At 41.8% G+C, this 18,963-nt stretch overlaps 1 protein-coding gene across 10 annotated transcripts in view; it reads right to left on the bottom strand.

Moving 5' to 3' along the window:
- The window catches only part of DPF3 (double PHD fingers 3), a 141,871-nt gene that overhangs the window by 41,298 nt on the left and 81,610 nt on the right, over positions 1–18,963 (bottom strand). For all 10 annotated transcript variants that reach the window (XR_011848830.1, XR_011848829.1, XM_072115617.1 and 7 more), the window contains exons 4-6: positions 10,480–10,604; positions 8,788–8,883; positions 7,125–7,191 (exon numbers count right to left, since the gene is read on the bottom strand). Coding sequence is in view for 8 of the 10 variants with exons in the window: in XM_072115617.1 (XP_071971718.1) it covers positions 7,125–7,191; positions 8,788–8,883; positions 10,480–10,604 (288 nt within the window). In the remaining 2 variants the exon portion in view is untranslated. The remainder of the gene's footprint in view (positions 1–7,124; positions 7,192–8,787; positions 8,884–10,479; positions 10,605–18,963) is intronic.

Below are 18,963 nucleotides of genomic sequence, written 5' to 3' on the forward strand. Positions count from 1 at the left end.
AGGGCTCCAAGTGCCACCTCTGGCACCCGTGCCATAGGTTTGCCACCATTGCTATATATTGTAAAGAGACTGGTCGTAGAAGTCACATGGGTACATTATGACAGCATCATTGCATCCAAATAAACAAAGACAAGTGGGGAGTGTTGGCACAATGTACCAGTTCTTTATTTAGATTGACACTTTTATTTGTCTCAGAAAAACTCTGGTAAAAGGGTCTGGCAAAAAAGGAGTTTGAAAATGATAGAAGACGTCATTAGACATTATAACATCTGTCTCTAATTCTTTTGCCTCTACTTTTCCCTAATGGGATGAATTCTCCCCTTTTTTCTGTTTGGAGACAGTCACCTCTCAGCATTCACACATGTCATCAGAGATCCCTGTAAATATTTCAGGCAATTGTATAAAATATTTGAAATAAGATTTGAACCTACTATTCCTTGTATGTACTGCAACAAGATAGTGATCAGTGCTTGTTAGAGGGAGGATTTTCTTACCCTAAAAGCTTTAATAGCAATGAACTTTTTTAAAGTTACAAAAGTACCTGTATATGGGAAGATATCTATGAATGCCAGTAGAGTTAGAAATATGGCGCTGCATACTCTCCACACCAATTTAAATGCAATGTCCTTATTATTTGTGATGCCTTTCGATCCTGAACTAGGATCTTCTTCAGGTATATATATATATATATATATATATATATATATATATATATATATATATATATATATTCAAGGAAATGCAAAAGCAGCACACTTAAAAAAGATCCAAGTATGGCGGTGGGTGCACGCTCACTGGGACCGGGCCCCAGGTCCTCCAACAATACAATCCAGAGAAGTAAGCAGCACTCCGAGACAGCAATGGTCAGGTGATGAAAAAAAGTGTTCCTTTTATTCCATGCTTCAAAAGTACAGTGAGGTACAGCAACGTTTCGGCTCCAGGGAGCCTTTTTCAAGCCAAGTGATAACAGTGAACAGCACATCCGAGCGCGCGCCGACCACCGATTAGTGTGAACCGCAAAGCTGGAACGCAAACAGGCCAGAGAGCGGTGCGCATGTCAGGTTGTCAAGGGAACCGCCTACGTCACGTGTAAACAAGACACGGACATCCAGAGCGTTCCCTAACCCACTATAACTATCTGTACACTGCTTTATAGCAGTAAACTTTTTTGTTTACCTTTTTTGATGCGACCATAAAAGTTTACTGCTATAAAGCAGTGTACAGATAGTTATAGTGACATGCGCACCGCTCTCTGGCATGTTTGCGTTCCAGCTTTGCGGTTCACACTAATCGGTGGTCGGCGCGCGCTCGGATGTGTTGTCCTTGCTACAGAAACTTGTGTAAAGGATGGTGAGACACCCGTTACATTGTTTTAACCTTGTTTCCAACAAGCACACGATGCACTTGTCACTTTACTTATATGTATCACACTTGATGTTTAAAAATCTGTAAATAACAATGTTTTTTTGCACTGGCACTTTATCATGGCATGTCCTATTCCCAAGGCTGCATTCACACGGACATGTATTTCTCCAGTCCTGTATCTACAGGCTGTATTTCTGTATAAATACGTGACGTTTTTCATCCGTATGCAGCATGTATTTAACCCGTATTTTATACATGCCCATAGACTTTTAGGGCATACAGAACTGAAATACGGGAGAAAATAGGACATGCTCTATATTTTTATACGGCCAGTATACGGTCCGTACACTCCAGTGTCAAAAACGGCAATATAAATGGTTGGACGTATTGTCCATTGAAATGAATGTGGCCGTATGTAACCTGTAAAAAAACGGTACGCATACGGCCGTTTTTATACGTCCGTGTGAATGTAGCCTAATACTGTTGATTCTGTATTTTTGTATAATGAAAGTCGTTTTTGTACACTATTATCATGACGGGATATGCTAATTAGGGGGTGGACACCACTTGATCATGTGACTGTTTGTAGGAGTATATATATGTGCTGTTCACTGTTATCACTTGGCTTGAAAAAGGCTCCCTGGAGCCGAAACGTTGCTGTACCTCACTGTACTTTTGAAGCATGGAATAAAAGGAACACTTTTTTTCATCACCTGACCATTGCTGTCTCGGAGTGCTGCTTACTTCTCTGGATTGTATATATATATTGAGGCTTGTAGTCTGAGATGTGACCTCCTAACTTACCTCGCTGTTGCCTTTGATATCAGGAGTCTTGGGTTCAACTTCCATCTGAAACACTTTATAAAAATTCAGTGTTTATTTACAGGTATCTCAGAAGCATTGTAATAGTTCTGAGAGCTGACTATCTCCCAATGATACAAGATGAAATACTTCCTTCAAAAAACTATTTGAAATGTTGAAGATTTTAATAAAATTATGTTAGATGTTGCTTTGAAGACATAAATCTATTATTTGCAAGCATTTTCTTATCCTGGAGATCATTTGTGTTAAAAGCTTGCATTATAGGAAACATTACCGGGTTAAGTTTAATACCGGAATGCCCTCTAACCACTGATACAGGAATGGTTATGACTAAGGGAACGTGCAGACATTACCAAGGAAGCCAACAGGGCGGCCTGGGGAGTCATGTATCCTGCTGCTCCTGGTAAATGTTATCAATATAATATGGGTGACCCTGTTAGGGTTTTATACTTACCCTAGTAAAGTTTCCTATCAGTGGCCAAACCCTTTAAAGTAGAGGCTTACAAACAGTTTAAAAGTAATACATCAAAGTTTTAAAAGTTAACATATACCACAAGTGTCCACATCAACAAAAGCCGGGACATGATCCAAAAATGTGCTAAAAGTATACAGCACTCTAAAATACTGAAAGGGAACCTGTCATCAGAAGCCCTTCTTCTGGCTCCCCTACGTCCCCATAGAGACTAGTGTACAGTACACATTGCCAAAGAGTTTTCATAGTAAAACTGACTTTTTTCCAAAACATAACGTTACATGAAAGTTTACCTTTCTGTATGCAGAGCTGTGTCCCCAGTCCCATGGGAGTGGCCAATGAGGAGCAGTTTCACCCCTCGGGAAACCGGTTTGTCATGCATTGATTTCAAATCATCTTTTCAAATCATTTCTTCCCCCCACACCCAAGTTGCTTCCCCTCTTAAGATGTCAATCATGTCTGTCCCACTCCTCACTGGCCTCCCGCATGGGACTAGGAACACAGCTCTGCATACAGAAAGGTAAACTTTGATATAATGTTTTTTTCTGGAAAAAGCCAGTTCTACTATAAAAACTCTACGGCAATGTGTACACTATTCTCTATAGGGACATGGGGGAACCTGAAAAAGGGTACCTGATGACAGGTTCCTTTAGGGCGGCACGGTGGCTGAGTGAGTAGCACATCTGCCTTGCAGCACTGGGGTCCTGGGTTCGAATCCCACTCAGGTCAACATCTGCAAAGAGTTTGTATGTTCTCTCCGTGTTTGCGTGGGTTTCCTCCGGGTACTCCGGTTTCCTCCAACACTCCAAAACATACTGTTAGGCTGTTTAGATTGTGAGCCCCATGGGGACAGGGACCAATTTGACATGCTTGTGAAGCGCTGCGTAATCTGTGTGCGCTATATAAATAAAGAATTATTATTATTATTATTATTTAAATTTTACTTTTTTACTTTATAAGAGTGACTGAAAGCAAAAACTATTATACTTTCTCGTGCAAACTAATGCAAATAAAATGTGTTATGCAAAAAATTATAATATAGAGATTTCATACATTACATATCACATGTCTGGTTAATCCTTGAACTAAAGCCCTAGCTAACATTCATAGTATTATTGGATGCTTTATGTATTTAGTAACTAGTGCAATTCAAAGACTAATCATAAACTATTTCAAAATGTTTTTGAAGTTTTACAAAGTTTCACTCACAACTGATGGCAATTCCTTATAGTAGCTATACATTTTTTACATGTCATATGCTTAGGAATTGTCTCCTTGTTGTCTCTTGTTATCCATTTATTTTATGCTATAAATAGTTTTGTTATAAAACATGTCACACTACTGTAGGTCTTATGACTGAATAATACAGTCTATCTAGTTGATTATTATTCGGATTGTGCAGCAATGTACAAGCGATAAGACACTTAGGCTCTGTAATCTAGTCTGGTATTGATAGGTTAGTTATTACTGTGCTGATGACTACTATTTACGCCCAGTGATCACCTCAATAGGGCCAGTCCCATGACACACACTTCAATTATAAGGCCAGCAGTTATTACCGCCTGCAAACGTTCACTTCTGCTCATTTGCATGAAGCAATTAACGCTAGCTGTGGTCAAAATTAATCAAATCACACGCCAACTTAGAGCATGAAAACCCACCCTAAGGCTAGGGCTTAGACTATTGCTGCTCTATAGGATCTTAGTAATTTTGGCTTCATAAAAAAAATTTGGAAAAAATTTTTGCTAAAGGCCACGGGCATGTTCTCTTTCGCAACTCTACTCTAATACGTCTATTTTGACCTTTAGGAACATTTGTCTTTAAGATGCTCAAATCTGATCCTTCTTTTGATCAAGAGAGCAGAAATCCTAAATGTAATGTGTAAGGGTCCAAACTAAGTGGTAATTAGGATACATTCAAACAAATGTGTGCCTGCTGTGCCGTAGCACGGAAGAGGAGGAGGGGGTGAGCGCTGTGCACAAAGATAGGATGTGTCCTATTTTTCCCCGTTTTACGGCGCCGTGCACAGCGCCTTCCTATCTTTTCCCCGGGTGCGGAGCGGTACGGTGCCGCACGAGTATACATCCCTCAACAGACATGTGAATGTAGCCTAAGTCTTTCAACTTAAAGACTAAGCATGGCCCTAGTCAATATGGTCCGGATTGACAGATATACATTAAAGCAAACTTGCCATTAGGTCATCTCTGAGGACAATATTCAGTTTATCTCTACCATGGGAATTTATGGTGTTCATTTGCTCTAGTTTGGCAGAATTTACAGAGTATTAGCTGCAGCGGGGCTGTGACCCTGGAGTCCAGTGCATTGAGGAGCTGCAGGCTTCCTTGTCTTTCTGCCACCGGCAGTTCTGTCCCTATGTAATGCCAAGAAGCAGCGAGAGGATGTAGGAATCTTGCTTTCTCTAGGTTTATTGTATTACAACTAATAAAATGTAACTTCTGCTAAACTAAAGTATATTAAAGAGGACCTGTCACCTAAAATTTCGGCACTAGGAACTAAAGTAAGCAGCTCTTAGTGCTTGAACAAACGCTGCAGTGTTAGAAGGATAGCGTTACCGGAAACCTCTGGTAACGCTATCTAACACTGCAGCGGGGTACAATGTAATCGTCGGACCGCTTGCAAAGCGTTCCGATGTATTCATGATGAGCAGTCCAAGGCGCTGCCTCATCCCCAGACCGCCCCGCTCGCTCCATACACCGGAGGTGACTGCGTTATGCGGCAGTCACCACCCCTAACCACGCCCCCAACCCCGCCCCCTCATGAATACATCAAACCGCTTTGCGAGCGGTCCGGCGATTACATTGTACCCCGCCGCAGTGTTATATAGCGTTACCGGAAGTTTCCGGTAACGCTATCCTTCTAACACTGCAGCGTTTGTTCAAGCACTAGGAGCTGCTTACTTTAGCTTTAGTAAGCAGCTCCTAGTGCCGAAATTTCTGGTAACAGGTCCTCTTTAAATCTATAGTCAACATTCATGTAATGGTATCTAATTCATGCAGCCCCCAGGGAAGATTGCATGAGGTAGGACACAGAACCAAGATGCAGCTCAGGAGAATTGACAGAGCACAAGTTTTGTATGTTTTATTTTGTGATGACAAACCCATAAAGGAAACTATGAGCCTTATAAATCATACTATATTTACAGCAGGAATTAAATAGAACAACTTACAGAGGTGGCTTTATCACAATTCAGCTTTAAATTCTTACATTGCTTTTTATAATTGTAGTGTCCATTGTCATGGACAAGGAAGACAAATTTTCTATATGACACAATCATGAATCTTCCCTATACTGTACAATAGGGAAATAGTAGTACAAGTACAAAGAAGGTAATGGGGAACCTGTCATTTTAAATATGAAGGCAGAAGTTTCGGAAGCATGATATAGAGTGGGAGGAGCTGAGCAGATTGTGCACAGTGTCCTATCTGCAGGCAGCATGTCATAGAGCAAGAAGAGCTGAACAGATTGTGCACGGTGTCCTTTCTGCAGGAAGTATGTTTTCGAGCTGGAGGAGCTTGTAGATTGTAGAAAGTGCCCTATCTGCAGGCATCATGTTATAGAGCAAGAGGAGCTCAGCAGATTGTACTAGTGATGGGAAGTCTGGCTCTTCTTAGTGAGCTGGATCATTAGGCTCCGCTCACTAAGAAGAGCTGGCTCTTCTGGCTCCTGAAAGGCTCTCTATTAAATATATAATAGGGAGCCTCAGTCCAGCCAGTTACCCCACTCCACTTTTAATCTGATTTTATTAGGTTAAAGGGGATGTGGTGAGATGTTTAGGGGAGGGGTTAAGCGACTCCCATAGTTCATGCGGAAAAACTGGCTCTTCGTGTCGGCTCGGTTGTGAACAACCCATCACTAGATTGTACAAAGTGTTCTATCTGCATATAGCATGTTATAGAGCAAAAGGAGCTGAGCAGATTGTATATAGTGTCCTATTATCAGGCAGCGTGTTATAGAGAAGGAGAAGCTGAGCAGATTGTACCTAGTGTCCTATCTACAGGCAGCATATTATAGAGCAGGAGTAACTGAAACAATTGCACGTTGTGTTCTATAAACAAGCAGAAGGAGCTGACCAGGGATAGACGGCTACTATGGGGTTCAGAGTGTCAAGGGGGCCCAGCAGCCCAAAATAGTCAAGAGGAGGTAGTTTATCCTAAAAATTGGAGTCCATTTCTAGCAATTATGTTACAAAACATAAATATTGTTATTGGGATTACAATATTTGGAAGACTTCTTAAAGCATAAACCATAATATAAACCATTGATGCAAACATTTCTATGCACACTAAAACCAATCATGTTCTTTGAACCTTTGTGAAGCTTAAAGTCACAGACAATCTACAATTCTATCACAAGGCCGGATGATGTGAATATTTTTATAGGAGATATACAGCCAGCCTAAGGTTATGAAGGATAAAGTATAGCACATCAAGACAGTTCTACTTACTGTCACATACGTAAGGTTTGTCATGTTCATCATAAGATGTATCGTTCCTCCTCCTACCACCACGAGCCTAAAAAGAAATTTTTTTTTAACTTTGTGCTTAAACCTAGTCCTATTTTCACCCCTAAATTCCACACTAGTCATAAAAAATGTATGGGAAAATCGAAACGTGATCCATGCATATTCAGTCATCGATTTGTGGTCTGAAATTGGTCTTATGCATTGTAAAGCGGCAAATCCACTGGAAAAATCCATGGGTAGAACGGATAATTGGCAGACTTGTGCACCTCATGTCCAATTCTGAATTGATTTTATTCTACAGTGAGATTTCTGTTAAAATCCCATTCAATTTAGTACTGTATTAACTTGCAGATATCTTTAACTTGAAAGGGAACCTGTCAGTAGCAATAAGCAGTAGCCAAAAAGCACTACCAGCTTGTTGTAAAGCAGAACACCTTCCAGTAATTTTTTCTTTTATGGCCCAACGTGGTGATATTGTTGAGTAAATCAAATTTGAAGTGAGACGTAAATTGATTGTATAAAGTGAAAGGGGCAGAGAGATCAGTACTGAAGTCAAGCTCTCCTCACCTCGGAATGTCCCCTCTACTGTGATTGACATAAGGCTTCCCTTGATGCATGGGGCATCAATTACAGCAGAAAGAACATTCTGAGGTGTGGGTGAGCTTGACTTCAGTGCTGAGCTCTCTGCCTCAATTACATCTCACTTTAAAATAGATTTTCTGAAAAATATCACCATGCTGAAAATAACATGATCTAGAAAGTGTTTAGTTACTTAAAAAATACTGGTAATAGTTTATTTAGTCAATTTCTGCTGACAAGTTCCTTTTAAATCCAGGTCACAATTCCAAAGCAAATCCACTACATGTAAACATGCCCTTAAAGGGGTATTCCAGGAATCAGCATAATTCATATACAAACGGGTACTTAAAATATAAGCTGCTATGTAATTAGTTGCTAATTAAAATTTTGCTCCCCTTAGCAGAAAAATGCTGTTAACGTAGACTGTAATGAAGAATTAAAATGCTACCGGCCCTTTAATTAGGCCATTTATTTCCTCCACGTAGAGCAGATACAGGACAGAAGACGGCCGCTGGTCACATGTTAACATCACATGTCCTGCTCCAGCCTGGGCAGGTCATGTGATCACCACCAAGTTTGGCTGTAGTTGGTTGGTTGCAGTGCATCCAGTATGGCCAGTGCCGTGGTGATGTGCAGTGATGGCAGTTACATCATCAATAGGAGCAGAGCATAAGTGGGAGGAGGGGTTACTGAGAACTAAAGGATCATGGGAGATGTAGCGGCGATGTGGCGGTCAAACTATTTAAGCTCCATTTTGTGACTAATGACATTGAGTTTTGTTATATTCATTTGTTTACAGCATCATGGGTTTTTGTATTAGACGTTCATATTCCCGGAATACCCCTTTAAATTTGTATATTTTTTTTTCTGATAAAAAAAATGATGTGCACATATACAGTATTAGAAGTACATATCTATACTGAAAAATACTTCCAATGTCCTCGGCAAAAATCTAACAAGATATCTAGTCATAATAGGATTCACAAGGATATTCCAGGATGACTCCATTGATTCGTTGAAAATAGAGAAAATTAAAAATGACTTCCAAATGCAAAAGATTTCTCACCCGTCCCCTGCTACGGTTTTTTCTTTTTGGAAGCTCCTCTTCATAGTCATCATCTCCATTTGCTTCATCTGCATTTTCATCATTTTCTAAAACCCTCTGTATAAATGTCAAAAATGGGTATGTTATAGGGGTAATCAAGTACAGGAATATTACAGAAAGAAAGAATGTCAGGAATGTACATATCAACAAATATCCAAATAAAAATATGTATTTTAAAATATAAAACAAAATGGATAGAGACTTAAAGGGAACTTGCAATCAGGTGTTCTTACCCATGCTGGAACATCGGCCTTGTACATGGCCAAGTGCAGAAGAGGGGGGTTAGTGCTCCTCACCCCAGCCCCTCTCCATAAGAGCTGGGTGGCCTCAAATCCAGCAAAAGATGGGACATGCCCTATCTTTTGCGTCACGGCCGCTTGGCCAGATCACAGTGTGCCATGACTGGGTGCCATAGACCTGTATTGTGGCCGTGCATAATCCCACCAGAGTTACATTCTATTGAAGTATATGGACATCATGGATGTTCCACCACCAATTCCATGTTTGCACGATCATCAGCTTTTCTGGATTTAGAGTAACCCTTTCATTACCCATAATGTAAAGCATACATTTTGCCCTTGAGGACCTTCGATAGCCAAGGACATATTGGACACATTCTTGCTACAAAAGGCTTTATCTTAGAGTTGACAACACCTAGAAGAGCAATGCAGAGCTTGTTTTGTAGCTGTGATACATCCATTTGAAGACACAGTAGGAGAGCAGATATAAGCTTATCCCACTGCCGACTGTGTAAATGGATGTATCTCCGGCTGAGTTACAACCAGAACTGCAATTTAAAGCTAAGACTCTAAGCCTGTGAGTAAGATGTGTACTTAAGTAAATTTCTTATGCAAATCAAATATGAACTTAAACAAGAAGTGAAGAGTTCTTACTCACAAAAGGGGGCACTGGAGTTTATGGCCAAGGCCATGGTGCACGGAAATGGGAAAAACTGCATAAGGCAAAGCATTTTGTGTACAAAGCCATTGGGTAGCCAAAGACAGCAAAAAGTTACATGAGACATACTAGATTTTCAAAGTGTCTAATGTTAGTTAGAAAACAACAGTTTATGTTTTAGGTTAATGTTGTACGTCCCATTAGTTGACTTAAAATTTATGCCAGTAAATGTAGAAAAATTTGTCACCCAGCATGTGATTTAGGATACGTCCACCTTTATCGAGATCCCTTTCACGATAAACTACACCCTATTTTGTTGTACTGGCCATCACAGGTCCCACATAATTTAAATGCCACTAACAACCTTGCCATCAACATTGAAATAGATAACACCCACAATGCCAGCACCGATCACAGGTGTTAATGTTTGGGCTATGGGATCAAACTCAGCCGGACCCGAATTTAATAGGGTTCACTCATCCCAATTTAAAATGGTTAGAAAATGTGATGCAAATCTGACACATGTTTACCTTTCTCCATAGTTTTAGTTTAAGGGCGGCACAGATAGCAGAGGAAGAAACGCCTTGATCCATCCTCCAAGAGCAAACGGAATTTGGCAAATCTTTACATCTTGCCTTTTTTAGCTCATTTTGCATAAGTGATCTACTTGACTACATTTTACTAAAAGGGTAATACAAAAGTAATTTAGCAACTTTTGATAACTGGTATATATACAACTTTTACACACCAATTTACCTGAATTTCTTGTAGACTGTCCTCATCTCTGACATCTTTCTTCTCCAGTCCTTCCCCCCGTAGAAGGGCTTCTAGTGTGGTACCCTCTGACATAACATTGTCTTTCCGTAAAGGGAACTCTACATCTACAAGAAAGGAGAATATATGTTTGAACAGTTGTGCTCTTTACATGAGGCCCAACATTGAGAAGAACTCTAAACTGTTTTTGGAGCTAATAATACATAATAGGACGTCTCCAAACCCTGCCAGCGAGTCAGTGAGAGGTCTATGGACAGTTCTGATTCCTTCCCGACAATCAATCAGCTGATGTGTGACCATGCACAAAATAAGATTTCATCCAAGTAGAACCATCTTAAAGGACATCTACCGTCAGGATGAAGGATTGTAAACCAAGCACACTGACATACTGGTGTGTGTCATCTCTGCCAGGATCTGCTTGAATTATGCAAATGAGCCTGAGGGACACCAGGCTCTGTTAACACCTATAGAACCTGGAGCCCCTCAGACTCATTTGCATAATTTTAAAATGCCTTTTTTTTCTAAAAAGCCAGGACACAAGAGACTAAAAGAAGAGCAGATCCTGCCAGATGGGGTACACACCAGTATGTCAGTGTGCTTTGTGTACAATCATTGATTCTGGTGGTAGATGTCCTTTAAGGAAATGTCTAAAATGTTCACCAAACATTGGGCATATTATTGCAATAATGAGAAATTTCTGCAATTCAACCATTTTGTATCATATTTTTTAAAGCATCTCTAAAAACGTCTCTCGTCCTCGGTGTTAGTAACACTTTATACTTATTAATAATAGCCATAATATGCAGGAATATTGAAAATACCAGTCAACACTTCATTCACAATGTATATAGAAAAGTCTCCCTTGTACGAAACGATCGTTGTTATTTCACTGCTTCCGACATTGCTGTCTCCCTAACTTTCCTCAATCATAATTCCACCCGGTGACACCAGAACTGATAAAACATATAAACTGCCTCAAGGAATTTCAGGTTATAATGCTGCTTCCTGACAGGAGCATTAGCAGTGATAGCGGTCTGGATACTATCGCTCCACACTGATGACTTGTCAACTACAGTATTTATAAGGTGTGTTGTTACTTCAATAAAGCCTTATTCACACATCATTGTCATTTACTTTCATCCATGACATGGTGAAATATGCAGGACATCTCCCTATAACAGTGTAAAAGTAATTATGCAAGGAATACATGTACGGCCCATGTTTTTTTACAGTTCCATTGACATTTATGGACATGTTTAGTCCTGCCCATAGAAAATACTAATAGTATATTGCTCAAAATTCACAAGTGAACAATCCCTACTTTTTAAGGTTTAAAATGTTATCAAATCAACGTAATATGGATCCTTCATCATGTTGTTAAAGGCAAGTGCACTTGTAGGCTTCATTCATTGCCCATCTAACATCTGATTGCTATACATTTCCAAAGAGCTCTATTTGGCATCATGTGTCCCAAAGCATTGTGGTTCCACCACTGTTTTATAAGCCTGCCAGGAAGGTGGAACCGGGCGAGGAGAGGAGTCGGAAGCCTCGGGGCACTCGGCGGAACCCGGGGCTGAGGCAGGAGGGATCGGATCCCCCAGTAAGCACACTGGGGGGGTCCGATCCACGGTGGGGACACTTACTTGTAATGGGTTAAACAACCGGGATCAGAGTTTTTCCAATCCCGGGTGGTAGTGCTGGGTCTGGGCTGTGATATCACAGCCAGACACCGGCACTTTCATTACTCGATGCCCCGAAATCTTCTTCTGACGCCCCGCCGTAGAAAGGCGTTGCGTCAGAAGAAGTATCCTTAATGACCGCCATAAAAAGCCGATAAGGGGTTAAACCAGAAATATTTAACCAACAGCCTTTTTGTCTGGCTCCAGCGCCAGAGGTAGGCGAGCACAAGGTGAGAAGAGCCGTCACCAGATTTATTAATATACAGGGACGTTCTTCTAAATCATAAAGAACAAATGAGCTGGTCTTCTGGCTGCTCCTGTCTACGTTCTCCTACGCTGCTGTCTGGAAACTGGTGGAGGGGGCATTGATGTTTAATTACAGTCACTTCCTTCTACCAGTGCAGGGATCTTGTATGTAGTGGTGATTTTTTTTTTGTGACTATGTTACAGATGTAGTGTGATTTTTATGGTTATGTGCATTTCAAGTGGGAGTGATTGACTTGTTGACTGGAGACATCTCAGATCTACCGAAAGGGAAATTTTCAATAAAACGTTTTCAATCTCACCCTAGAGAAAATGGAGAATATCTCAAAATATAATGAAAGGGGCTATCCCCCTTTTACACTTTGGTGCTTGAATACAGATGTTTGTTTATTGCAAAAAACGAAAAGTAGAGTGTTTGGCAATTCCTGCTACCGAGGCGTCAAGCTGTAGTAGGGATCACGGCAAGTTTAACTTTTTAAGTTACCACGATACCTTTCTGCACACAAGCAAAAGTGGGTGGAAATTATTTGTGTTTTAAATGCCAGCCTTAATTGTGCCCCCCTTCCCCACTGCCTCTGGCCTAAGGCTACCTGCACTTGACAGTGAAATGAGGACAAGTGCTAGATGTAATTCCTACAGTTAGCACACATCTTCATTTGCTTTCATTCACTGTTAATCCACATACCCCTGCATGAGCCAACTGCCTGAGACGCAAAAGATAGAGCAGGTCCTATTCCTACTTGTTTTTGCATCCTGGGAAATCATTTTCAATGGTCACCAGTGTGTGAGCGGAGCTCCCCACCAGTGACTCACGGGAAGAAAACAAAAGTCCACAGGACCCTTGCTTGAGTCCCGTATAGGTATAAAACATAGTGTGCCTCAACCTGGTGTAAAGCTCAGGAAAGGTATCTGCCGTTTCTGGTGCAAACTTTAGTAAATTTGAAGGCCTGGGGCGTTCACACCCCACCCACGCTACTACCAGCTCTTGCCTGCCCCGCTCCGGATACGCTGATTTATTACAAGCGTTGTCAGCCAGAAAACTGCCAAACAAGACTTGGTAAAGTCTTGTGCAAAAGATGTAGAACATTTTAAAAACGGCATCTTAAATTTTATTAATTTGGAGCAAAGTAGGACAACACAGACAAAAAGGTTTAGGTTCAAACAGACATCTTGTATGTGGTGATTTTGCTATATCTTGAAACAAGGTAGATTTATGCTCAATTGTGACACACTTTTATTTCTGCCAAACTTAATAACAGTTTTCTCTGTTACACACACATAATTGTGCGGAGGAGGAGGTGGCCAAGAATTTCGGTCATTGCAGTAGATTTCAATGTTCAGCAGACCACCAATCTTCCATGTCACAGTTAACAAATTGTCAGATTTCTCCAGTTTCTGTATTAGACCTTCCAAAAAGTAGATGTAACACCAATGGTCACCCTGACATCCTTCAGCAGGAGAACTCATGTCAGCAAACATAATAATTCTTTAATAATAATAATTCTTTATTTAAATAGAGCCTACAGATTATGCAGCGCTGCACAGAGCTTGCCAAATCGGTCCCTGTCCCCCATGGGGCTTATTTGGAGTTTGGGAGGAAACACAAGCATGGAGAGAACATACAAACTCTTTGCAGATGTTGACCTGGAAGGGACTCAAACCCAGGATCAAAGCACTGCAAGGCAGTAGTGCTACCCACAAAGCCACCCTGCTCATCTGTTACAAGAGAGAGGCAAGTCAAACAGCCAAAATGAAAAACTTTTCCAAGTGCCGTCTTATTTGCAGAATTGTTGTTTTTGGACCCATATTTCCCAGAGACGGTACTGTTCAGGACCCTCTCATCTATGGGGGAGTCAGAAAAACAAAACGTTTCATACTCGTCCAACACAAATTTGCAGTGGGTAGATCCCTCCAAGATGGTTGGCACACAAAAACATCAAAGAATGGGGCAGATTTACTTACCCGGTCCATTCGCGATCCAGTGGCGCTTTCTCTGCGGTGGTTTCGGGTCTTCCGGCGACTCACTAAGGCAGTTCCTCCGACGTCCACCAGGTGTCGCTGCTGCACTGAAGTCTGCCGAGGCCCGCCGGAGTGCACGATCCTAAACTTGGTGAAGGTAAGCGTGTGTCCCGCTACACTTTTTTTTTTTGTAAATGCGGCAGTTTCTCCGAATCCGTCGGGTTTTTGTTCGGCCACGCCCCGCGATTTCCGTCGCGTGCATGCCAGCGCCGATGCGCCACAATCCGATCGCGTGCACCAAAAACCCGGGAAAATCGGCGCAAAACGAAAAAATTTGTGTAACCCGCCGATAAAACGCGATTCGGGCCCTTAGTAAATGACCCCCAATGTGTTACCATTATTCACCTACAAGGACCTTATTATTGACAACTATGTGCAAATGTTACATGGTGAGGGATTCCCATCAGTATGTAACGAAGAAGACACATTTTTCCTGCCGATTAATATAATCAGCAATTTCCAGGATTGGGCGTTGAAGCTCCCATATTTGCTGGATCTTCTACATGTAGGGTTATACATGGTGTAGTGTTTACTCAGTAAACTAGAATGTGATGTACGTTCAACAACTTATCCCGGATGCCACTGCAGTGATTTGTGGATGTACAGTGAATCCTTAAAAATCCAGAATCCTATTTACTCCAACATTCCAGAAAAGAGAGGTCTTTCTTTTCCATTTTTTTTGTAATACACAAGGGGGAGCAGCAGTAAACTTTATATCCGGACAGGTAATGAATTGCAAGTAGCACCATGAGAAGTCTTATTAACACTTAAAGACAGGAACACAAAGGTGATAGACGAAAAATGTGGATGGATCCGCAGCGCCTACAGTCTCAGCATGTCGTCATCAGAAGCAGAGGTGCAATCAAGGTCATCTACGATAACGGCGCGGTGCCCTCTATATTCGGCGCAGGTGGCATACCATACAAGCTGCTGCCATCTGGTTTAGATGTTGGTGTGATCTGCAATTCATCTCTGCCACTGCAGATGGAATTTAAGTATTTTCTTTTTACACCCTATAAACAGTAGTATTCCTTGTAGTCAGAACTGAAAAATCACAGCTACTGATGAAGACAACACTTGGCATAATGGAAACACATTCTTGGCCACCAGATTTTTTTCTGCAATATTTTTTCTCATGTGTACAGTCCATCATCTTTAGAGATTATAGTTGGTTGAATGCATTACTATGTCTAAAACTTGCACTTTGCTTTTACCATATGCCCCAAATGCAAAAATACTGCAAAATAATAAATACTGGATAAACATACATGATACAGATGGTGGGTTTGGAAAGTCTACATTGGCGCCTCTCAGATTTTGTGGTGTGTTGGGAACAAAGCTTTAAATTGGAAAGCAAGGATGTATGAGGGCAAATCACTGAAGAATAAATTAGGAACTAGGTTGGACTCCTTTTGTTCTATCAATAACATGGACGAGGGAGGGAAGCTGCTGCGGAGACTGGAAGATTGATCACTACTGATGCACACTGAGCACAGTGATCAATAGTGGCTCCCTCTCCTCATCTGCCCTGGGAAGCGTCCAATCTCCAGGCTGTGCCGGCTGACATGCCATTTATAAAAAGCAGCAGCTGCAGGAGCCCGGGCTCCAGCACTCCTTCTAGAGGAGCACGTATATTTTGTGTGCACCTGGCAGCTGGAATTCTGCTGTACACATTGAATATTAAGGAGCAAGAGCGAACATATATTGCAAGAATGCAAGGTTGAAAGAAAAAGAGGTCTTCATAACACACAATAATAACTTTATAGTATAACGTTGCATTGGTTTGGCAAATCATTTCAGCTGCATTCTGGGAAAGAGCTGTGTTGTCAAGGTCACAATGGCCGCATGCCACTTTCAGTGTAAGGCAGGATTAGGCGGGCCATGGCTGCCTCTTCAGCCCTCAGCTCTGTGGAAAAGGATTGGACACATAAATCCTTCAGTACTGATGCTGCTTCTGCATATTGAACGTGGTCCAGCAGGAGGAACCACCTTAATTGCACCATGGAGAGGGAAGATAAGATACCGAAAACAGTGTGCTTAACCCTATAGTGCGCAGTGCCATACTGGTATTGTGGCATAGGATGCGAGTAGACGCTAGACATTGGGGCACATTTACTTACCCGGTCCAGTCGCGATCCAGCGGTGCATTCTCCGGCGCTGATTCGGGTTCTGCCGGGATTCACTAAGGTCCGTGCGCCGATATTCACTAGGTGTCGCTGCTGCGCCGAGGTCCGCCGGCGTTCACCTGCTTTTTTCTGGTGTATGTGAGTGCTTGATCTTGCGACACAAATGGCTTTTTAAATTCCGCGGTTTTTCCGAATCCTTCGGGTTGTCTGGTGGCCACGCCCCCCGATTTCTGTCGCGTGAAAGTCGACGCGATTGCGCCAAAAATCGACCGCGTGCGTCACAATCCCGTGAAATACAGCGCAAAGCAGAAATATTCGGGCAAAACCCGACGGATTTGCGGCTACGGACCCTTAGTAAATGTGCCCCATTATGTCTACATTATGTAAAAGGTGCAGAATTTCTTTGGGGTGGAAAATCTGAAGAGCAAGATAGAAGAGATTTTAACAAATCTCATAGAAAAATTTAAGGCCGCCACCATGGGGCTCGGCTGTCTGACTCCCGGCTCTTGGTAAGCGCTGGTAAGGTGTATACAATTCTGATCAGGGGTGGGTGAGACAGGTTATAAAATAAAAAATAAAATCATTACTCACCTTCTGGCGCTCCCACACAGCTCCTCTTCTCCACAGCGGGCAGCCCTCGCACACATTATGACGTCATGTTGAGTAATAGTGGGCTGGAGGCAATATATGTATGTATCTAATGGGGGAGGGGAAGAGTGTGGTTGGCTACCTATCTACTTGGGGGGGCGCAGAGTGTGCTTGGCTACCTATCTACTAGGGGAGGGGCAGAGTGTGCTTGGCTACCTATCTACTAGGGGATGGGCAGAGTGTGCTTGGCTACCTATCTACTAAGGAAGGGGCAGAGTGTGCTTGGCTACCTATCTACTAAGGAAGGGGCAGAGTGTGCTTGGCTACCTATCTACTAAGGAAGGGGCAGAGTGTGCTTGGCTACCTATCTACTAGGGAAGGGGCAGAGTGTGCTTAGCTACCTATCTACTAGGGAAGGGGCAGAGTGTGCTTGGCTACCTATCTACTAGGGAAGGGGTAGAGTGTGCTTGGCTACCTATCTACTGAGGGGTGCAGAGTGTGCTGGCTACCTATCTCTTGTGCTGGGTAACCTATGTACATGGGGGGGAATTTGTAAATATCCATTCATGATGTATATTTTTACTGTTAACTTTCACCTTTTGTGATGCGTAGGTTAAAGATTGCAGCTAGTCTACATCAAAAACTGCACCTGTTGGTATGTCGCACATGGATATACCTTGGGTAGGTCCAAATCTAATTGCTGTCCCTTATAGATAATCTGATTTCTAAGAACACAACCACAAGATTTTGCGAATAATTAATGGAGCAGCAGGTGGAGCATGTTGTTTATGGGAAGTGCTGGTAAAATCCAAGCATAGAGGTTTAATGAGAATACCGGAGAGAGGCGAGCCCCGCGCTTTGCTACTTCCACCACAACTAAAGCCATTAAATAGAAGGAGGTGGTTATAGATCACGCTTTACACCCTTGGTTGTTACATTTGTATGTGTACATTTTATGGTTCTTCCATTTCACCTGTATAGAAATTTCCAAACAGTAAAAATGAGTGCATGTGGTTATATTCTTAAATGTCTCTCAGATACTCAACAAGAGAGAACTCACTTTCCTGGTAGTATGCTTTGCAGAGATTCCCTGGTGAGACTTTTCATGTGAAACACAGCATGGCGGGTCTTTTATCTTTGAGATTTTTTTTGTTGGGACTTGATTTTTAGGTAAAGGTGACTGGGGCTCAGTTTTATAGAGTCAGGCTGTAGTCGGGGTGGAGAGGGTCTTGGGGAGTTGTTTAGGGTGGTGGCTTTTCAGAGTGTAATAGCTACTACATAGGGTATTACAGGAACAGGTAAGTCTCCCTTTTCAAGTGATCTTTTTGACGGACACTGTTCTTATAAGGCAGTTCACTAAACCTTATTGTTAATCTTACCTTGGTTTATGTACAAGCATGTGATCGGAGACATACTGGACGCTCACCATGCTACCAGACAGGTAAGACCTCTATTGGGGATCATTTTATGGTATAGTCTACCAGTCTGACATTAATTTTGTAAAAGTAAAAGTTATGTTTTAAATATCTGTTCACCCTTTTTAGATTTTCTATTTTTAATTTGTTGGTGAATTGGGTCTGGACTAGAGATGAGCGAGTATACTCGTCCGAGCTTGATGCTCGTTCGAGTATTAAGGTACTCGAAACGGCTCGTTGCTCGGACGAGTATTTCCCCTGCTCGAGATCGAGCATTTAATTAAAAAAACACAGTGAAGAACAATAGAATAAAAACAGTGAACACAGTGAACACAGGATCATTTAAGTGAAAAACACAGTAAAGAACACAGTGAA

Source organism: Engystomops pustulosus, chromosome 7, assembly GCF_040894005.1.
Source record: "Engystomops pustulosus chromosome 7, aEngPut4.maternal, whole genome shotgun sequence".
NCBI classification, from domain to species: Eukaryota; Metazoa; Chordata; class Amphibia; order Anura; family Leptodactylidae; genus Engystomops; species Engystomops pustulosus.